Source organism: Salvelinus fontinalis, chromosome 24 (assembly GCF_029448725.1).
Source record: "Salvelinus fontinalis isolate EN_2023a chromosome 24, ASM2944872v1, whole genome shotgun sequence".
Lineage (NCBI taxonomy): Eukaryota > Metazoa > Chordata > Actinopteri > Salmoniformes > Salmonidae > Salvelinus > Salvelinus fontinalis.
In genome coordinates this window covers 7,684,574-7,707,888 of record NC_074688.1, presented here as the reverse complement: position 1 = coordinate 7,707,888, position 23,315 = coordinate 7,684,574, and the positions used below count along the sequence as shown (strand labels likewise).

Sequence of the window (23,315 nt, the reverse complement as noted above, 5' to 3'; positions counted from 1 at the left end):
ATGTCCTACTTCCTGTCTTTGGAACAGCTTTACCTTCTCCTACTTCCTGTCCTTGGAAAAGCTTTACCATCTCCTACTTCCTGTCTTTGGAACAGCTTTACCTTCTCCTACTTCCTGTCCTTGGAAAAGCTTAACCATGTCCTACTTCCTGTCTTTGGAACAGCTTTACCTTCTCCTACTTCCTGTCCTTGGAAAAGCTTTACCATCTCCTACTTCATGTCCTTGAAACAGCTTTACCATCTCCTACTTCCTGTCCTTGGAACAGCTTTACCATCACCTACTTCCTGTCCTTGGAACAGCTTTACCATCACCTACTTCCTGTTCTTGGAACAGCTTTACCATCACCAACTTCCTGTCCCGGGAACAGCTTTACCATCACCTACTTCCTGTCCTTGGAACAGCTTTACCATCACCTACTTCCTGTCCTTGGAACAGCTTTACCTTCACCTACTTCCTGTCCTTGGAACAGCTATACCATCTCCTACTTCCTGTCCTTGGAACAGCTTTACCATCTCCTACTTCCTGTCCTTGGAACAGCTTTACCATCACCTACTTCCTGTCCTTGAAACAGCTTTACCTTCACCTACTTCCTGTCCTTGGAACAGCTTTACCATCACCTACTTCCTGTCCTTGGAACAGCTTTACCATCACCAACTTCCTGTCCCGGGAACAGCTTTACCATCACCTACTTCCTGTCCTTGGAACAGCTTTACCATCACCTACTTCCTGTCCTTGGAACAGCTTTACCATCACCTACTTCCTGCCCTTGAAACAGCTTTACCTTCACCTACTTCCTGTCCTTGGAACAGCTTTACCATCACCTACTTCCTGTCCTTGGAACAGCTTTACCTTCACCTACTTCCTGTCCTTGGAACAGCTTTACCATCACCTACTTCCTGTCCTTGGAACAGCTTTACCTTCACCTACTTCCTGTCCTTGGAACAGCTTTACCATCACCTACTTCCTGTCCTTGGAACAGCTTTACCATCTCCTACTTCCTGTCCTTGGAACAGCTTTACCATCTCCTACTTCCTGTCCTTGGAACAGCTTTGTGGTTGTTTGGCATCATGAAGGTGTATGTAAATGATTACACCTCACCAATAAGGAATCTCTCTCAGGGGTGTCTGGATGGGAAGATAAATGGCTGAGATGTAAGTGTACGCTTATTGATTTTCCTCCCTCTGGAAGCTTGTTGTGAAATGTCAGAGTGACTGATAGCACTTCATGAACTGTGTCATGTGATGTAGTCCAACGTTGGTTATGGGCAGGACTGGACACGGCTGGACTCTCTACTTTGGGAATGCGTCCTACTTCACTGTTTGCTAAGGCTAAATGGTGATATCTTCATTCTCCACCCAGATGGAGACCTGCCCCAGCTCTGCCTCTCAGCACAAACAGATGAGGTAGTCGGGCTACGGTAACGTCTCTTTCACACTGCAGTGCACAAAGTCATCCATATGGACCAGAGGAGGCTGGTGTTTGGAGCTATAGGAGGATGGGCTCACCGACCTCCTCTGATATGGATACAATGGAGATAAAGAATAGTATCTATATCAGCTGGAAGCCTATAGTCTTTCAATAGATCTATGGAGACTTTTAGAACACACAGTACCTGTACATCATGATGTCACAGTCACAGACCCACTCATTTTATTCCCACATAGTCACTTTAAAAAGCTCAGCAACTTCCGGGACAAGAATGGCACCGTCCTTTTTTATAAATGTCGGGTGGATAAATTTCTCTGCTTCAACTTCCAAAAACGCCATGGTTAGAAATTAGAATGGATTTTGTGTCTTTCGGGGCGGTCCTCTGACAGTTTTTCTTCAGATGGTAGATGACTATCTTATTTCTCATTAACTGGGGACTGTATCCAGAACTGGTACATTGTAGGTGTTATACAGGCCTGGGGAAGCTCATCTGCTTAATGAGCTCAGCCTCATCTATCATCTGACTTTTATCTCTTGTATACTGTAAATATTCTGGCCAGACCATTCTGCCAAGCTTTTAACTTGTTCCACCGTCTATCTGCTGGCATATTTTATTCACTCAGATCATGAAGAAATAATACTTAATTAAGTATAATGGTAACACCATAAATTTTGCCCCACATATGCATGGCTACAAATGTATCCTTAAGATTTGATGAATTGTTGGTTCATAAAAGCTTTGTGTTTAATGACTAGTTCATTCAGACCAAAGACTTATATTTAGCAGTATTACACTCAGTGAATTAAAACAGGCTTGGCTGGGTATCTTTTTTTGTTATTTTATTAGTATCCTTATTAGCTGTTGCGAAAGCAGCAGCTACTCTTCCTGGGGTCCACACACAACATGACATAATACAGAACATATATATACAAGAACAGCTCAAGGACAGAACTACATCAATTTAAAAATGGCACACGCAGCCTACATATCAATACGCACAAACAAACTAACTAGGGCAAATGGGGGAGAGGCGTTGTGCCGTGAGGTATTGCTTTGTCTGTTTTTTTAAACCAGGTTTGATGTTCATTTGAGCAATATAAGATGTGTATAATACTGTACACTTTCTTGAATTTGTTGTGGATTTGAGGACTGTGAAAAGACCCCTGGTGGCACGTCTGGTGGGGTAAGTGTGTGTCAGAGCTGTGTATAAGTTAACTATGCAAACAATTTGGAATATTCAACACATGAATGTTTCTTATAACGTATCCTTTCACATGACAGAGTGTCTGCTCAGGAACTACTTAGCAGTATTAACAGACCGCTAGCAGGATGTTACTCAAATCTGTAATATATATTCTATACAGTGCCTTGTGAAAGTATTCACGCCCTTGGCGTTTCTCCTATTTTGTTGCATTACAACCTGTAATTTAAATGGATTTTAATTTGGATTTCATGTAATGAACATACACAAAATAGTCCAAATTGGTGAAGTGAAATTTAAAAAATAAAAAACAGAAAAGTGGTGCGTGCATATGTATTCACCCCCTTTGCTATGAAGCCCCTAAACAAGATCTGGTGCAACCAATTACCTTCAGAACTCACATAATTACTTAAATAAAGTTCACCTGTGTGCAATCTAAGTGTCACATGATCTGTCACATGATCTCAGTAATTTACACCTGTTCTGAAAGGCCCCAGAGACTGCAACACCACTAAGCAAGCGGCACCATGAAGACCAAGGAGCTCTCCAAACAGGTCAGGGACAAAATTGTGGAGAAGTTAAGATCAGGGTTGGGTTATAAAAAAATATCAGAAACTTTGAACATCCCACAGAGCACCATTCCATTATTTAAAAAATTGAAATATGGCACCACAACAAACCTGCCAAGAGAGGGCCACCAACCAAAACTCACAGACCACGCAAGGAGGGCATTAATCAGAGAGGCAACAAAGAGACCAAAGATAACCCTGAAGGAGCTGCAAAGCTCCACAGCGGAGATTGGAGTATCTGTTTATAGGACCACTTTAAGCCGTACACTCCACAGAGCTTGGCTTTACGGAAGAGTGGCCAGAAAATGACCCTAAGCATAGTGTTAAAGCAACACTCGAGTGGTTTAAGGGGAAACATTTAAATGTCTTGGATTGGCCTAGTCAAAGCCCAGACCTCAATCCAAATGAGAATTTGTGGTATGACTTTAAAGATTGCTGTTCACCAGCAGAACCCATCCAACTTGAAAGAGCTGGAGCAGTTTTGCCTTGAAGAATGGGCAAAAATCCCAGTGGCTAGATGTGCCAAGCTTAGTGCCAAGGTGGCTCTACAAAGTATTGACTTTGGGAGGGTGAATAGTTATGCACGCTCAAGTTTTCCATTTTTTTTGTCTCATTTGTTGTTTGTTTCACAGTAAAAAATATTTTGCATCTTCAAAGTGGTAGTCATGTTGTGTAAATCATATGATATAAACCCCCCCAAAATACATTTTATTTCCAGGTTGTAAGGCAACAAAATAGGAAAAATGCCAAGGGAGCTGAATACTTTCGCAAGCCACTGTATTACATTGTTATGTTGTCATAGTTCAGGACCAATTGGCTGTGTCAACTCTTTAGTCATCATAACGTCTGTTGAGGGATTTATTGCTTCTTGTAGCCAGGTGACCTTATGGTTTGCCCTTCCCACAAGGATGATATTTATTTTAAACAGCTAAAGAAAGTGCAAGACATCAACTATTATGTTCTGATGATGTAATATGATGTTATGATGTGTTCTTCTGTGGTTTAATTCAGTTGGTCCGTTGTGTTCCCAGAATCCAATGGTTTGATGGCCCCAAGACAGGGCAGTGTGGGACTTATAGGTCCTCCAGCAGGCGTGCCTCTCCCCTTCTTCCTACTCCTTCTCCTTCTCTGTGGCCAGACACTGCATGCCCAGGGTCAAGGTAAGACTTTGATTACTCTCAGTGGTACTTCCACATGGCTCTGTAGGGTTTGGATGTTCAATAGGACAACACCTTTGGGAGCAACATTGCTTGTCTAGGGTAATTTCCAGCTATGTATCCAATGTGCATTTTGTTCCATCCAGTTGGACAGTTTGTATTCCCAGGGGACTGTGCAGCCAATTTCAGTGGTATTGCTTTCCTATGCACATCTTGTTTAATCTGGGAAACCAGTTTGTGCTTTTCAGTCTTGAACTGTTGTTCATTCATCACATAGACCTCTTCCAGGGGTAAGACTGACATTTTGCATACGGTAATTGGGTGCTTGGCTTATTACCTGGGTGCCATGTGGGCTGGGCTTTGGGTCCAGATTGAATGTGCATCTCCCAGGGAGACAAGGTCACTGTGCCCTCTGCTGTCAGATCCCTCCACTGGCTGCCCACAGGGAGAGGTGGGCATCTTATTTATAGCATGGTGGGAACTGCCACACTAACTGGTGAGGGCACAACACACACACACCATGCTCTCTCTCACTCCAAACAATTTGCCAAGTTTTGGGGTGGGGGTGTGCAGACGGAAGCAGCTACAAGGTTAATGTGTAGGAGTGGAGAGGAGTGAGAATTTTAACATTCAGCCCCCATACAATGAGACCTGATTAATGGGACTCAATTGTGGCACATGCCAGGGTAAAATATACCAGCCATAGAGGAGGACGGGCAAAAACCAGGGAGGAACTAGGGTGAGAAACACAGACCTTTACATAAATTCAAACCTAAGTCGCATTGAAAAGGATATTAAAAGGAAACACAGGTTATTATGTCAAAAAGCCTAATGCAGTCTAATCTTATTTCTGTTTCTGAGTCATTTCTCATGTAGAAAGCTTATGTACATTGAAGGAACATTTCAGGATAGGGCTAGTTTTAAGGGAGTGGGGTAAGTTGAGCATTCAGCATCATTACATCAAGGGAAATATATTATTTATATACATATATTTCAGGATGTTGTGTATGACTAGAAATAATCAGAACTTACGTAAACATAACAGTTTTGAAAACAGCTTGTCCAAAAACGTGATCTTTTGGCACAACCCTGTCCCTTTGCTCAGTAAATTGAGCAAAGGGACAGGGTAAATTGAGCTGCCTTGAGGTAAGTGGGTGATGGTGTCCTGTGACAATTGGTGATTGTGCTGGTAGCTCAAAGTTGAATTCATGGAATGAGGGTGTGGTATATTGTATATATTAAATGTATGCCTACATTCAGATATACTGTAGATCTCTCTGTTCAATATCACTTACCCAGTTTCCTGGGACAGAGATGTTGTTTCAATGTGTCAATTCGTAGGCAAGTTCTCTGCATTTGAGGCTACTGCGCCCACGAAACTGGTCTGTGAGATTCTTGATATGTTTAGCGAGCTCAGACTCCATGTCATCAGATAAGACCTTGTGTGTCTCTGCGACTCTGTCACAGCCTCTCTTTAGCACAGGCTCATGTTCATTGTCTTTTTTGTCAGTGTACCTCTTCATTGTCATTCAGTCTCTTTTTTCATCCCTAGCTGATGATGGAATGGATTTCTTCCCTTCTCTCACTTCCTATGCTGCTCTCTCAAGAACCTCAAGGGGGGCTAGACCCCTGCTTGTTTTATATTTGTATAAACGGGGTATGATAAAGTCTGCTCTGTAACAATAAAAATGCACAATCTTGAGTTCATATGTATCACACATTGCAAAGATAATATACATACAACTAACTAAAGGTAATAATAATTTCTATGAAGAATAGTGGCCATTGGCTCAACTTACCCCAAGGCAAACATTTTGACTATTAGCCCATACAGCTACAAGGATGCACACTCATGCTAGGTTTAGGACCTCATATTGTAGCTTATAGAGACCCCAACTGATGCATAGAACAATCAGAAAACAATCTACTTTGGTTTATATACAAGCATCAAGAACCGTATATTACCATGCACTCATTTGACTTTGTGAAATCTTTTTTTTTTGCACCCAATTTACCACTTTTTCCATGTGGTTTCTTCCTTCACAGACTCCATTAAATGATGACCTCTTCCTAAATCTTTGGTCACATGATTAATTTTGTGTATGGTTACCAAGAAACAAGGGGAGGCCCAGCTAACCCTTTGACTTAACTTACCCCACTCTCCCCTACTGGATGAGATTAAGATCCCACAATAACCTTCAAACATGAAACTTTGTCAGAGAGGTGAATGCTGTCTTTCTTTTGGCTCTTGTTGCGTCAAAAGGCTATGATTGATTGCTGTGAAGGCTCGAGTCTGGGCGGCAGAGAACATTAGACAAGTGCCTGTAGTTTGTCTTCTACAAGAGCAGTAAATTGTATTGAAAAAGGCAACAGGAGGGAGGGACAAAGCCACAGAATGTGAAAGGCCTGTATTATCCTGACCTGTAATATATGATAATCCATGAGCCAAAATGTCCTCATTCAACCTCTGACCTTAGTGGATGTCATATATGAATAATCAGAAATAGTATGGTTTGTCATATCTGTAGACACAGTAGGGCATAAACCTGATGATGTTTGAGGAAGTCTGGGTGTGCCCACGAGACCATTGCGTCATGGATCTCACCATCTGCAGTGGCTGGAGCAGCTGCCTTGTGGACTAACCACATTACTGAAGATCCATCTTCCTTACCTCATCTGGTTTGGTTCCTGTGACTTTGTTTAAAACTTCTTATGGCTGCAATCCCGGTAACGGGATCGATATGACAAAAACCAAGAAAAGTGCAGGGCGCCAAATTCAAAAAACAGTAATCTCATAATTGATATTCCTCAGACATTCATGTATCTTATATCATTTTAAAGGTAATCTTGTTGTTAATCCCACCAAAGTGTACGATTTCAAATAGGCTTTTCAGAGAAAGCACTACAAACGATTATGTTAGGTCACCACCAAACCACAATAAGCACAGCCATTTTTTCAGCGAAAGATAGCTTTCACAAAAAACAGAAATAGAGAAAAAATGAATCATTAACCTTTGATTATCTTCATCAGATGCCACTCATAGGATTTCATGTTACACAATACATGCATGTTTTGTTTGATAAAGTTCATATTTATATAAAAAAATCTGAGTTTACATTGCTGCGTTAGATTCACTAGTTGCAAAAACATCAAGTGATTTTGCATAGCCACATCGTTTCAACAGAAATACTCATCATAAATATAGATGATAATACAAGTTATACACACGGAATTATAGATATACCTCTCCTTAATGCAACCACTGTGTCAGATTTCAAAAAAGCTTAACGGAAAAATAAACCATGCAATAATCTGAGACGGAGCCCAGAACAATAGCCAAATTAGCCGCCATGTTGGACTCAACAGAAACCAGAAAATACATGATAACTGTTTCCTTACCTTTGATTAACTTCATCAGAATGCAGTCCTAGGAATCCCAGGTCCACAATAAATGCTTGATTTGTTCGATAATGTCCGTTATTTATGTGCAATTGGCTACTTTCAAATTGTTTACCAAACGCCCTAACCAAAGTCTCAAAGCGCGTCCACTATAACGTGACAAAATGTCCAAAAGTTCCGTTACAGTCAGTAGAAACATGTCGAACGATGTACTGAATCAATATTTAGAATGTTGTTAACATACATCTTGAATAACGTTCCAACCGGAGAATTACATCTACTTCAATTGACTGATGGAACGGAGCTCACTCTCACGTGAATGCGCCAGTTCAATGCGTGGGCACCTCGTAGAAGTGATTGCTCATTCCTGTCTCCTTCGGCCTCCCTTCACATTAGTCATCAGACTAAGTTCTATTGACTGTTGACATCTAGTGGAAGCCGTAGGAAGTGAAAACCCATCCATATCTCTCTGTATTTTCAATGAGAGCTTGGTTGAAAATCTGGCACCCCTAGAATATATCCAAACAGGAAGTGGAACTTCTCAGGTTTTTGCCTGCCATATGAGTTCTGTTATACTCACAGACATAATTCAAACAGTTTTAGAAACTTCAGAGTGTTTTCTATCCAATACTAATGATAATATGCATATATTAGCAACTATGACATTGGAGCTGGCCTTTTACTCTGGGCACCTCTGTGCACCTTTCATCCAAGCTACTCAATACTGCCCCTCCAGCCATAAGAAGTTAACCCCCTGCTTCTTGGCAATGGATTTAGGACTACCACACCTTCAATGGCCGTATTGGACATCAACTTATAGTACCAGTCAAAGGTTTGGACACACCAACTCATTCAAGGGTTTTTCTTTATTTTTACTATTTCCACATTGTAGAATAATAGTGAAACTATTATTATGAAATAACTATCAAAACTATGAAATAACACATATGGAATAATATAGTAACCAAAAAAGTGTTAAACAATTCAAAACATGATTTATATTTGAGATTCTTCAAAGCCTTGATGACAGCTTTGCACACGCTTGGAATTCTCTCATCCAGCTTCATAAAGTAAATTAACAGGTGTGCCTTGTTAATTTGTGGAATTTCCTTCCTCCTTAATGTGTTTGAGCCAATCAGTTGTGTTGTGACAAGGTAAGGGTGGTATACAGAAGGTAGCCATATTTGGTAAAATACCAAGTCCATATTATGGCAAGAACAGCTCAAATAAGCAAAGAGAAACGACAGTCCATCATTATTTTAAGACATGAAGATCAGTCAATCCAGAAAATGAACTTTAAAAGTTTCTTCAAGTGCAGTCGCAAAAACCATCAAAGTGCTATTATGAAACTGGCTCTCATGAGGACAGCCACAGGATATTGAGACCCAGAGTTACCTCTGCTGCAGAAGATACATGTCAGCGATTTGGTGCAGAGATGTAGCGGAGTCAGGCGCAGGACACAGTTTAGAGTAAAACAACTGAGTTTACTCAATAAAACAAACACGCAATATTCCAACAAGGAAAATACAAAACTAACACCTACAATAAATCACTAAGACACCAACAATCACGGACAGAAAAGAAAGGTATGCCAGAGGGTTAAATAAGGAACATGATATGGTAATTGAAACCAGGTGTGTGTAATACAGACAAAACGAAATGAAAAATGGATCGGTGGTGACTAGAAAGCCGGTGACGTCGACCGCCGAACACCACCCGAACAAGGAGAGGGGCCGACTTCGGCGGAAGTCGTGACAATACATTCATTAGAGTTACCAACCTCAGAAATTGCAGCCCAAATAAATGCTTCACAATGTTCAAGTAACAGACACATCTCACCTGTTCAGAGGAGACTGCTTGAATCAGGTGTTCATGGTCGAATTGCTGCAAAGAAAAAACTACTTAAGGACACCAATAACAAGAGACTTGCTTGAGCCAAGAAACACGAGCAATGGGCATCAGACCGGTGGAAAATAGGTCCTTTGGTCTGATGAGTCCAAATTTGAGATTTGTGCTTCCAACCTCCGTATCTTTGTGAGACGCACAGTAGGTGAACACATAATCTGCGCATGTGGTTCCCACCGTGAAGCATGGAGGAGGAGGTGTGATGATGTGTGGGTGCTTTGCTGGTGACACTGTCAGTGATTTATTTAGAATTTAAGGCACACTTAACGAGCATGGCTACCACAGCATTCTGCAACAATATGCCATCCAATCTGGTTTGTGCTTAGTGGGAATATTAGACATTTTTCAACAGGACAATGACCCAAAACACACCTCCAGGCTGTGTAAGGGCTATTTGACCAAGGAGAGTGGTTGAGTGCTGCATCAGATGACCTGGCCTCCACAATCACCAGACCTCAACCCAATTGAGATGGTTTCGTATGAGTTGGACCGCAGAATGAAGGAAAAGCAGCCAACAAGTGCTCAGCATATGTGAGAACTTCAATACTGTATGAAAAGCATTCCAAGTGAAGCTGGTTGAGAGAATGCCAAGCGTGTGCAAAGCTGTCATCAAGGCAAAGGGTGGAATCTCAAATATAATATATACTGTATGTTGATTTGTTTAACACTTTTTTGGTTACTAAATGATTCCATATGTGTTATGTCATAGTTGTGATATCTTCACTATTATTCTAATGTAGAAAATAGTACAAATAAAGACCATTGAATGTGTAGGTGTGTCCAAACTTTTGGCTGGTACTGCATGTCATTACTGAAGTATAGTCCTCTTGGAGAGAAAGCCCTTCAGAAGATGAGTTGTAACCTTCATAGTGGTAACTATACTCCTTCCTTTCAGTCTGTGGTTGGTAACTATCCTCCTTCCTTTCAGTCTGTGGTTGGTAACTATCCTCCTTCCTTTCAGTCTGTGGTTGGTAACTATCCTCCTTCCTTTCAGTCTGTGGTTGGTAACTATCCTCCTTCCTTTCAGTCTGTGGTTGGTAACTATCCTCCTTCCTTTCAGTCTGTGGTTGGTGACTATCCTCCTTCCTTTCAGTCTGTGGTTGGTGACTATCCTCCTTCCTTTCAGTCTGTGGTTGGTAACTATCCTCCATCCTTTCAGTCTGTGGTTGGTGAATATCCTCCTTCCTTTCAGTCTGTGGTTGGTGACTATCCTCCATCCTTTCAGTCTGTGGTTGGTAACTATCTTCCTCCCTCCCAGTCTGTGGTTGGTAACTATCCTCCATCCTTTCAGTCTGTGGTTGGTAACTTTTTTCCTCCCTCTCCGTCTGTGGTTGGTAACTATCTTCCTCCCTCCCAGTCTGTGGTTGGTAACTTTCTTCCTCCCTCTCCGTCTGTGGTTGGCAACTATCTTCCTCCCTCAGTCTGTGGTTGGTAACTCTCTTCCTCCCTCTCACTCTCAGTCTGTGGTTGGTAACTCTCTTCCTCCCTCTCAGTCTGTGGTTGGTAACTATCTTCCTCCCCCTCAGTCTGTGGTTGGTAACTATCTTCCTCCCCCTCAGTCTGTGGTTGGTAACTATCTTCCTCCCCCTCAGTCTGTGGTTGGTAACTATCTTCCTCCCCCTCAGTCTGTGGTTGGTAACTATCTTCCTCCCCCTCAGTCTGTGGTTGGTAACTATCTTCCTCCCCCTCAGTCTGTGGTTGGTAACTATCTTCCTCCCCCTCAGTCTGTGGTTGGTAACTATCTTCCTCCCCCTCAGTCTGTGGTTGGTAACTATCTTCCTCCCCCTCAGTCTGTGGTTGGTAACTATCTTCCTCCCCCTCAGTCTGTGGTTGGTAACTATCTTCCTCCCCCTCAGTCTGTGGTTGGTAACTATCTTCCTCCCCCTCAGTCTGTGGTTGGTAACTATCTTCCTCCCCCTCAGTCTGTGGTTGGTAACTATCTTCCTCCCCCTCAGTCTGTGGTTGGTAACTATCTTCCTCCCCCTCAGTCTGTGGTTGGTAACTATCTTCCTCCCCCTCAGTCTGTGGTTGGTAACTATCTTCCTCCCCCTCAGTCTGTGGTTGGTAACAATCTTCCTCCCCCTCAGTCTGTGGTTGGTAACTATCTTCCTCCCCCTCAGTCTGTGGTTGGTAACTATCTTCCTCCCCCTCAGTCTGTGGTTGGTAACTATCTTCCTCCCCCTCAGTCTGTGGTTGAGTCCAAAGCTTTTCGAGATTCAAATCCATCAAACGTACATTAATCTGATAAGCGATAAAGGCTCTTCCTCTTGCATTAGGAAAGACACTACAGTTCCACTTGCACAAAAAAACGCTGCTTTCTCACTGGCTTCATTTCATCACATTGTTCCCAGTGGGACCATCAGGACATGGTGACCAGTCTGACTACTTATCTATGCACTCAAATTGTGGATTTTGCCCAGCACCCGCTAGAAATGTACAGATGTGTTATAGGTACATTCAACATATTAGTTCAGCTTCGTCAAACCCATAGTGTCTGTTTCTGCCCTACCACACTGGGAGCACAGTACATTGCACACATGACTGAGGATCAACCTCTATGGACTAAGTTTTAGTTGCAGGGGTGGGATTAATTTGCTAGAGTATTATAAACTAATTTGGGCTACCAATCAAGCAGCCTTTGAAGTAGAAATTGAAGCCGTGCCTTTTAAGAATGACAGAGACAACTTCACGTCCCTCAGCGTTGGAGACATTTAATCATATCCTTTACGTAAACCAATAAGATCCAGCTATGATGTACGGTATAAACATGTAGAATGGGAATTATACAGCTAGTATAGGAACTGTTGTGTGGTTTACAGCCTACAACACACGTCCTATGTGTTCGTCATAAGGATGTTGTGTCCATCGTCATAAGGATGTTGTGTCCATCGTCATAAGGATGTTGTGTCCATCGTCAAAAGGATGTTGTGTCCATCGTCAAAAGGATGTTGTGTCCATCGTCAAAAGGATGGTGTGTCCATCGTCAAAAGGATGGTGTGTCCATCGTCAAAAGGATGGTGTGTCCATCGTCAAAAGGATGGTGTGTCCATCGTCAAAAGGATGGTGTGTCCATCGTCAAAAGGATGGTGTGTCCATCGTCAAAAGGATGGTGTGTCCATCGTCAAAAGGATGGTGTGTCCATCGTCAAAAGGATGGTGTGTCCATCGTCAAAAGGATGGTGTGTCCATCGTCAAAAGGATGGTGTGTCCATCGTCAAAAGGATGGTGTGTCCATCGTCAAAAGGATGGTGTGTCCATCGTCAAAAGGATGGTGTGTCCATCGTCAAAAGGATGGTGTGTCCATCGTCAAAAGGATGGTGTGTCCATCGTCAAAAGGATGGTGTGTCCATCGTCAAAAGGATGGTGTGTCCATCGTCAAAAGGATGGTGTGTCCATCGTCAAAAGGATGGTGTGTCCATCGTCAAAAGGATGGTGTGTCCATCGTCAAAAGGATGGTGTGTCCATCGTCAAAAGGATGGTGTGTCCATCGTCAAAAGGATGGTGTGTCCATCGTCAAAAGGATGGTGTGTCCATCGTCAAAAGGATGGTGTGTCCATCGTCAAAAGGATGGTGTGTCCATCGTCAAAAGGATGGTGTGTCCATCGTCAAAAGGATGGTGTGTCCATCGTCAAAAGGATGGTGTGTCCATCGTCAAAAGGATGGTGTGTCCATCGTCAAAAGGATGGTGTGTCCATCGTCAAAAGGATGGTGTGTCCATCGTCAAAAGGATGGTGTGTCCATCGTCAAAAGGATGGTGTGTCCATCGTCAAAAGGATGGTGTGTCCATCGTCAAAAGGATGGTGTGTCCATCGTCAAAAGGATGGTGTGTCCATCGTCAAAAGGATGGTGTGTCCATCGTCAAAAGGATGGTGTGTCCATCGTCAAAAGGATGGTGTGTCCATCGTCAAAAGGATGGTGTGTCCATCGTCAAAAGGATGGTGTGTCCATCGTCAAAAGGATGGTGTGTCCATCGTCAAAAGGATGGTGTGTCCATCGTCAAAAGGATGGTGTGTCCATCGTCAAAAGGATGGTGTGTCCATCGTCAAAAGGATGGTGTGTCCATCGTCAAAAGGATGGTGTGTCCATCGTCAAAAGGATGGTGTGTCCATCGTCAAAAGGATGGTGTGTCCATCGTCAAAAGGATGGTGTGTCCATCGTCAAAAGGATGGTGTGTCCATCGTCAAAAGGATGGTGTGTCCATCGTCAAAAGGATGGTGTGTCCATCGTCAAAAGGATGGTGTGTCCATCGTCAAAAGGATGGTGTGTCCATCGTCAAAAGGATGGTGTGTCCATCGTCAAAAGGATGGTGTGTCCATCGTCAAAAGGATGGTGTGTCCATCGTCAAAAGGATGGTGTGTCCATCGTCAAAAGGATGGTGTGTCCATCGTCAAAAGGATGGTGTGTCCATCGTCAAAAGGATGGTGTGTCCATCGTCAAAAGGATGGTGTGTCCATCGTCAAAAGGATGGTGTGTCCATCGTCAAAAGGATGGTGTGTCCATCGTCAAAAGGATGGTGTGTCCATCGTCAAAAGGATGGTGTGTCCATCGTCAAAAGGATGGTGTGTCCATCGTCAAAAGGATGGTGTGTCCATCGTCAAAAGGATGGTGTGTCCATCGTCAAAAGGATGGTGTGTCCATCGTCAAAAGGATGGTGTGTCCATCGTCAAAAGGATGGTGTGTCCATCGTCAAAAGGATGGTGTGTCCATCGTCAAAAGGATGGTGTGTCCATCGTCAAAAGGATGGTGTGTCCATCGTCAAAAGGATGGTGTGTCCATCGTCAAAAGGATGGTGTGTCCATCGTCAAAAGGATGGTGTGTCCATCGTCAAAAGGATGGTGTGTCCATCGTCAAAAGGATGGTGTGTCCATCGTCAAAAGGATGGTGTGTCCATCGTCAAAAGGATGGTGTGTCCATCGTCAAAAGGATGGTGTGTCCATCGTCAAAAGGATGGTGTGTCCATCGTCAAAAGGATGGTGTGTCCATCGTCAAAAGGATGGTGTGTCCATCGTCAAAAGGATGGTGTGTCCATCGTCAAAAGGATGGTGTGTCCATCGTCAAAAGGATGGTGTGTCCATCGTCAAAAGGATGGTGTGTCCATCGTCAAAAGGATGGTGTGTCCATCGTCAAAAGGATGGTGTGTCCATCGTCAAAAGGATGGTGTGTCCATCGTCAAAAGGATGGTGTGTCCATCGTCAAAAGGATGGTGTGTCCATCGTCAAAAGGATGGTGTGTCCATCGTCAAAAGGATGGTGTGTCCATCGTCAAAAGGATGGTGTGTCCATCGTCAAAAGGATGGTGTGTCCATCGTCAAAAGGATGGTGTGTCCATCGTCAAAAGGATGGTGTGTCCATCGTCAAAAGGATGGTGTGTCCATCGTCAAAAGGATGGTGTGTCCATCGTCAAAAGGATGGTGTGTCCATCGTCAAAAGGATGGTGTGTCCATCGTCAAAAGGATGGTGTGTCCATCGTCAAAAGGATGGTGTGTCCATCGTCAAAAGGATGGTGTGTCCATCGTCAAAAGGATGGTGTGTCCATCGTCAAAAGGATGGTGTGTCCATCGTCAAAAGGATGGTGTGTCCATCGTCAAAAGGATGGTGTGTCCATCGTCAAAAGGATGGTGTGTCCATCGTCAAAAGGATGGTGTGTCCATCGTCAAAAGGATGGTGTGTCCATCGTCAAAAGGATGGTGTGTCCATCGTCAAAAGGATGGTGTGTCCATCGTCAAAAGGATGGTGTGTCCATCGTCAAAAGGATGGTGTGTCCATCGTCAAAAGGATGGTGTGTCCATCGTCAAAAGGATGGTGTGTCCATCGTCAAAAGGATGGTGTGTCCATCGTCAAAAGGATGGTGTGTCCATCGTCAAAAGGATGGTGTGTCCATCGTCAAAAGGATGGTGTGTCCATCGTCAAAAGGATGGTGTGTCCATCGTCAAAAGGATGGTGTGTCCATCGTCAAAAGGATGGTGTGTCCATCGTCAAAAGGATGGTGTGTCCATCGTCAAAAGGATGGTGTGTCCATCGTCAAAAGGATGGTGTGTCCATCGTCAAAAGGATGGTGTGTCCATCGTCAAAAGGATGGTGTGTCCATCGTCAAAAGGATGGTGTGTCCATCGTCAAAAGGATGGTGTGTCCATCGTCAAAAGGATGGTGTGTCCATCGTCAAAAGGATGGTGTGTCCATCGTCAAAAGGATGGTGTGTCCATCGTCAAAAGGATGGTGTGTCCATCGTCAAAAGGATGGTGTGTCCATCGTCAAAAGGATGGTGTGTCCATCGTCAAAAGGATGGTGTGTCCATCGTCAAAAGGATGGTGTGTCCATCGTCAAAAGGATGGTGTGTCCATCGTCAAAAGGATGGTGTGTCCATCGTCAAAAGGATGGTGTGTCCATCGTCAAAAGGATGGTGTGTCCATCGTCAAAAGGATGGTGTGTCCATCGTCAAAAGGATGGTGTGTCCATCGTCAAAAGGATGGTGTGTCCATCGTCAAAAGGATGGTGTGTCCATCGTCAAAAGGATGGTGTGTCCATCGTCAAAAGGATGGTGTGTCCATCGTCAAAAGGATGGTGTGTCCATCGTCAAAAGGATGGTGTGTCCATCGTCAAAAGGATGGTGTGTCCATCGTCAAAAGGATGGTGTGTCCATCGTCAAAAGGATGGTGTGTCCATCGTCAAAAGGATGGTGTGTCCATCGTCAAAAGGATGGTGTGTCCATCGTCAAAAGGATGGTGTGTCCATCGTCAAAAGGATGGTGTGTCCATCGTCAAAAGGATGGTGTGTCCATCGTCAAAAGGATGGTGTGTCCATCGTCAAAAGGATGGTGTGTCCATCGTCAAAAGGATGGTGTGTCCATCGTCAAAAGGATGGTGTGTCCATCGTCAAAAGGATGGTGTGTCCATCGTCAAAAGGATGGTGTGTCCATCGTCAAAAGGATGGTGTGTCCATCGTCAAAAGGATGGTGTGTCCATCGTCAAAAGGATGGTGTGTCCATCGTCAAAAGGATGGTGTGTCCATCGTCAAAAGGATGGTGTGTCCATCGTCAAAAGGATGGTGTGTCCATCGTCAAAAGGATGGTGTGTCCATCGTCAAAAGGATGGTGTGTCCATCGTCAAAAGGATGGTGTGTCCATCGTCAAAAGGATGGTGTGTCCATCGTCAAAAGGATGGTGTGTCCATCGTCAAAAGGATGGTGTGTCCATCGTCAAAAGGATGGTGTGTCCATCGTCAAAAGGATGGTGTGTCCATCGTCAAAAGGATGGTGTGTCCATCGTCAAAAGGATGGTGTGTCCATCGTCAAAAGGATGGTGTGTCCATCGTCAAAAGGATGGTGTGTCCATCGTCAAAAGGATGGTGTGTCCATCGTCAAAAGGATGGTGTGTCCATCGTCAAAAGGATGGTGTGTCCATCGTCAAAAGGATGGTGTGTCCATCGTCAAAAGGATGGTGTGTCCATCGTCAAAAGGATGGTGTGTCCATCGTCAAAAGGATGGTGTGTCCATCGTCAAAAGGATGGTGTGTCCATCGTCAAAAGGATGGTGTGTCCATCGTCAAAAGGATGGTGTGTCCATCGTCAAAAGGATGGTGTGTCCATCGTCAAAAGGATGGTGTGTCCATCGTCAAAAGGATGGTGTGTCCATCGTCAAAAGGATGGTGTGTCCATCGTCAAAAGGATGGTGTGTCCATCGTCAAAAGGATGGTGTGTCCATCGTCAAAAGGATGGTGTGTCCATCGTCAAAAGGATGGTGTGTCCATCGTCAAAAGGATGGTGTGTCCATCGTCAAAAGGATGGTGTGTCCATCGTCAAAAGGATGGTGTGTCCATCGTCAAAAGGATGGTGTGTCCATCGTCAAAAGGATGGTGTGTCCATCGTCAAAAGGATGGTGTGTCCATCGTCAAAAGGATGGTGTGTCCATCGTCAAAAGGATGGTGTGTCCATCGTCAAAAGGATGGTGTGTCCATCGTCAAAAGGATGGTGTGTCCATCGTCAAAAGGATGGTGTGTCCATCGTCAAAAGGATGGTGTGTCCATCGTCAAAAGGATGGTGTGTCCATCGTCAAAAGGATGGTGTGTCCATCGTCAAAAGGATGGTGTGTCCATCGTCAAAAGGATGGTGTGTCCATCGTCAAAAGGATGGTGTGTCCATCGTCAAAAGGATGGTGTGTCCATCGTCAAAAGGATGGTGTGTCCATCGTCAAAAGGATGGTGTGTCCATCGTCAAAAGGATGGTGTGTCCATCGTCAAAAGGATGGTGTGTCCATCGTCAAAAGGATGGTGTGTCCATCGTCAAAAGGATGGTGTGTCCATCGTCAAAAGGATGGTGTGTCCATCGTCAAAAGGATGGTGTGTCCATCGTCAAAAGGATGGTGTGTCCATCGTCAAAAGGATGGTGTGTCCATCGTCAAAAGGATGGTGTGTCCATCGTCAAAAGGATGGTGTGTCCATCGTCAAAAGGATGGTGTGTCCATCGTCAAAAGGATGGTGTGTCCATCGTCAAAAGGATGGTGTGTCCATCGTCAAAAGGATGGTGTGTCCATCGTCAAAAGGATGGTGTGTCCATCGTCAAAAGGATGGTGTGTCCATCGTCAAAAGGATGGTGTGTCCATCGTCAAAAGGATGGTGTGTCCATCGTCAAAAGGATGGTGTGTCCATCGTCAAAAGGATGGTGTGTCCATCGTCAAAAGGATGGTGTGTCCATCGTCAAAAGGATGGTGTGTCCATCGTCAAAAGGATGGTGTGTCCATCGTCAAAAGGATGGTGTGTCCATCGTCAAAAGGATGGTGTGTCCATCGTCAAAAGGATGGTGTGTCCATCGTCAAAAGGATGGTGTGTCCATCGTCAAAAGGATGGTGTGTCCATCGTCAAAAGGATGGTGTGTCCATCGTCAAAAGGATGGTGTGTCCATCGTCAAAAGGATGGTGTGTCCATCGTCAAAAGGATGGTGTGTCCATCGTCAAAAGGATGGTGTGTCCATCGTCAAAAGGATGGTGTGTCCATCGTCAAAAGGATGGTGTGTCCATCGTCAAAAGGATGGTGTGTCCATCGTCAAAAGGATGGTGTGTCCATCGTCAAAAGGATGGTGTGTCCATCGTCAAAAGGATGGTGTGTCCATCGTCAAAAGGATGGTGTGTCCATCGTCAAAAGGATGGTGTGTCCATCGTCAAAAGGATGGTGTGTCCATCGTCAAAAGGATGGTGTGTCCATCGTCAAAAGGATGGTGTGTCCATCGTCAAAAGGATGGTGTGTCCATCGTCAAAAGGATGGTGTGTCCATCGTCAAAAGGATGGTGTGTCCATCGTCAAAAGGATGGTGTGTCCATCGTCAAAAGGATGGTGTGTCCATCGTCAAAAGGATGGTGTGTCCATCGTCAAAAGGATGGTGTGTCCATCGTCAAAAGGATGGTGTGTCCATCGTCAAAAGGATGGTGTGTCCATCGTCAAAAGGATGGTGTGTCCATCGTCAAAAGGATGGTGTGTCCATCGTCAAAAGGATGGTGTGTCCATCGTCAAAAGGATGGTGTGTCCATCGTCAAAAGGATGGTGTGTCCATCGTCAAAAGGATGGTGTGTCCATCGTCAAAAGGATGGTGTGTCCATCGTCAAAAGGATGGTGTGTCCATCGTCAAAAGGATGGTGTGTCCATCGTCAAAAGGATGGTGTGTCCATCGTCAAAAGGATGGTGTGTCCATCGTCAAAAGGATGGTGTGTCCATCGTCAAAAGGATGGTGTGTCCATCGTCAAAAGGATGGTGTGTCCATCGTCAAAAGGATGGTGTGTCCATCGTCAAAAGGATGGTGTGTCCATCGTCAAAAGGATGGTGTGTCCATCGTCAAAAGGATGGTGTGTCCATCGTCAAAAGGATGGTGTGTCCATCGTCAAAAGGATGGTGTGTCCATCGTCAAAAGGATGGTGTGTCCATCGTCAAAAGGATGGTGTGTCCATCGTCAAAAGGATGGTGTGTCCATCGTCAAAAGGATGGTGTGTCCATCGTCAAAAGGATGGTGTGTCCATCGTCAAAAGGATGGTGTGTCCATCGTCAAAAGGATGGTGTGTCCATCGTCAAAAGGATGGTGTGTCCATCGTCAAAAGGATGGTGTGTCCATCGTCAAAAGGATGGTGTGTCCATCGTCAAAAGGATGGTGTGTCCATCGTCAAAAGGATGGTGTGTCCATCGTCAAAAGGATGGTGTGTCCATCGTCAAAAGGATGGTGTGTCCATCGTCAAAAGGATGGTGTGTCCATCGTCAAAAGGATGGTGTGTCCATCGTCAAAAGGATGGTGTGTCCATCGTCAAAAGGATGGTGTGTCCATCGTCAAAAGGATGGTGTGTCCATCGTCAAAAGGATGGTGTGTCCATCGTCAAAAGGATGGTGTGTCCATCGTCAAAAGGATGGTGTGTCCATCGTCAAAAGGATGGTGTGTCCATCGTCAAAAGGATGGTGTGTCCATCGTCAAAAGGATGGTGTGTCCATCGTCAAAAGGATGGTGTGTCCATCGTCAAAAGGATGGTGTGTCCATCGTCAAAAGGATGGTGTGTCCATCGTCAAAAGGATGGTGTGTCCATCGTCAAAAGGATGGTGTGTCCATCGTCAAAAGGATGGTGTGTCCATCGTCAAAAGGATGGTGTGTCCATCGTCAAAAGGATGGTGTGTCCATCGTCAAAAGGATGGTGTGTCCATCGTCAAAAGGATGGTGTGTCCATCGTCATAAGGATGGTGTGTCCATCGTCAAAAGGATGGTGTGTCCATCGTCAAAAGGATGGTGTGTCCATCGTCAAAAGGATGGTGTGTCCATCGTCAAAAGGATGGTGTGTCCATCGTCAAAAGGATGGTGTGTCCATCGTCATAAGGATGGTAAACAGTGTAAGTGTCTTAAATGTAGGTCTCCTGCTCTATGTCCTGTTATGTATCAATCTGTCACACTATCAGGCAACTCACTGCCCTGGCAGATGTGCTGTCTCCCCCCGTGCCATGCTGACACACACACACACACACACACACACACACACCTCAGGTGTGCAGCAGGCAACAGCTGCATCTTATTTACGACCCTTTCCAAGGCAGGACTTCCTTCTGTATTTCATCATGACATCTACATCTGCTGTCAGGCTGGTTTTACTGCCTGGGTGAGCTGCTGGTCCCTAGACAGGGGGCTGCTGATGACTAAGTCAGAACTCATCACATTCAGGAAACAGGTCGGAAGGTCCATGTCAGCAGCAGTACTTGCCCAGAATCTGTGTTCTTGTTTCAGAGCACACTGTTTGCAAAGGTCTAAGTTGAAAAAGATTAGATCACTACTTCTCTGCATCCTGTAAGATTTCTTAGGCCTAGATTAAATCCAGACTGCGGAAGATCCGCATTATAGCACCATTGAAATGTAAATGGTAATTTCCAATTGAGCCGACATGTGCAAAATAATGTCTTAATTTGGTCTCCGCGAATGCAGGTCGTCTTTAAAACATGTTTCGAGAACAAAACACAATCGGAAAAATTTTTGCCCTTAAAACCCTCGAGTCTAAGCCCTGTCTAAGTGGATCTTCTTTTTAATTAAACATTGAATTTGGCATTACTGCTATTAGCCCATAGAAACACATTGAATAACAGATTCACTACATGGAACAACAGATAGTCCCCCCCAGAAAACACCACATTCCTGTAATGTGTAGTGGTGTTATTCCCATACTGTGGTGTTGTGTTATTCCCATACTGTGTAGTGGTGTTATTCCTGTACTATGTAGTGGTGTTAGTCCTGTAATGTGGTGTTATTCCTGTACTATGTTGTGGTGTTAGTCCTATACTGTGTAGTGGTGTTATTTCTGTACTGTGTTGTGGTGTTATTCCTGTGCTGTGTTGTGGTGTTATTCCTGTGCTGTGTTGTGGTGTTATTCCTGTGCTGTGTTGTGGTGTTATTCCTATACTGTGTAGCGGTGTTATTCCTATACTGTGTAGCGGTGTTATTCCTATACTGTGTAGCGGTGTTATTCCTGTGCTGTGTAGTGGTGTTATTCCTGTGCTGTGTAGTGGTGTTATTCCTGTGCTGTGTAGTGGTGTTATTCCTGTGCTGTGTAGTGGTGTTATTCCTGTGCTGTGTAGTGGTGTTATTCCTGTGCTGTGTAGTGGTGTTATTCCTGTGCTGTGTAGTGGTGTTATTCCTGTGCTGTGTAGTGGTGTTATTCCTGTGCTGTGTAGTGGTGTTATTGCTGTGCTGTGTAGTGGTGTTATTGCTGTGCTGTGTAGTGGTGTTATTGCTGTGCTGTGTAGTGGTGTTATTGCTGTGCTGTGTAGTGGTGTTATTGCTGTGCTGTGTAGTGGTGTTATTGCTGTGCTGTGTAGTGGTGTTATTGCTGTGCTGTGTAGTGGTGTTATTGCTGTGCTGTGTAGTGGTGTTATTGCTGTGCTGTGTAGTGGTGTTATTGCTGTGCTGTGTAGTGGTGTTATTGCTGTGCTGTGTAGTGGTGTTATTGCTGTGCTGTGTAGTGGTGTTATTGCTGTGCTGTGTAGTGGTGTTATGCCTGTGCTGTGTAGTGGTGTTATGCCTGTGCTGTGTAGTGGTGTTATTCCTGTGCTGTGTAGTGGTGTTATTTCTGTGCAGACAGACAGTCGCTGGGGTGTCTCTGTGACTCCTGGCTGCCGTTCCGTCTGGTTATTAGCTCCTCTGCTTCCCTTAAGCAACTGTTTCCATCTTCCTTCCTTCCTTCCGCCCAGCCGTCCGGCTGGGGTATGGCACACTGTCAAGGTGAACTGGCTGCTGCTGGGCAGGGAGACAGAGACTGACGTGATGCCAGGCCAGAGGAGCAAGACCGCTCTGGAGTTATGACCTGTTACATGGCTGGTAGAAGTGCATGAGTTGTTATTACACTAACAGTGGAAGTTAACAGGTAAATAGCATCACATACACTGAGTGTACAAAACTCTTTCCATAACATAGACTGACCAGGTGAAGCCAGCTGAAAGCTATGATCCCTTATTGATGTCACTTAATTAAATCCGCTTCAGTGTAGATTTTGTATTTGAATTTATTAGAGATCCCCACATATTAAATCAATTGTATTACATTTATAACAAAATATATAACAGTACATCATATAACATTATTACACCACTACATATCTACAATACAAAATGTATAATACCACCATACAACAATATCACTGTGTGCATATGCATGTATCTGTACCTTTGTCAGTGTCTCTTCACATTCCCCGTTGTTCCATAAGGTGTATTTTTTACCAGTAATTTAAAATCTGATTCTACTGCTTGCATCAGTTACCTGAAGGGGAGGAGACAGGTTAAATAAGGATTTTTAAGCCATGAGACAATTTAAAGGGTGAACGGGCAAGGCAACAGATTTAAGTGCCTTTGAACAGGGTATGGTAGTAGCTGCCAGGCGCACCGATTTGAGTGTGTCAAGATCTGCAACGCTGCTGGGTTTTTCACACTCAGAAATGTGTTGTTTATCAAGAATGGTCCACCTCCCAAAGGACATTCATCCAACTTGACACAACAGTGGGAAGCATTACTTACTTACTTACTTACTTTATTGTCCCCATGGGGAAATTTTGTTGCGGTGTCATGTACACATTTAAAGTGGCGTTAAATACAAAACAAGATTGACAATACAACTTTCAATAACAGTCACGCACCAATAAAATAATAATAATAATAATAATA

The 23,315-nt window shown here is 44.1% G+C and overlaps 1 protein-coding gene across 1 annotated transcript in view; it reads left to right on the top strand.

The window, feature by feature from the left end:
• Positions 1 to 4,233: 4,233 nt before the first annotated feature.
• The window catches only part of LOC129821866 (roundabout homolog 2-like), a 365,995-nt gene continuing 346,913 nt past the window's right edge, over positions 4,234 to 23,315 (top strand). The window contains exon 1 of the mRNA XM_055879573.1: positions 4,234 to 4,359. Within this exon, the coding sequence (XP_055735548.1) occupies positions 4,245 to 4,359 (115 nt within the window). The 5' untranslated portion in view covers positions 4,234 to 4,244. The remainder of the gene's footprint in view (positions 4,360 to 23,315) is intronic.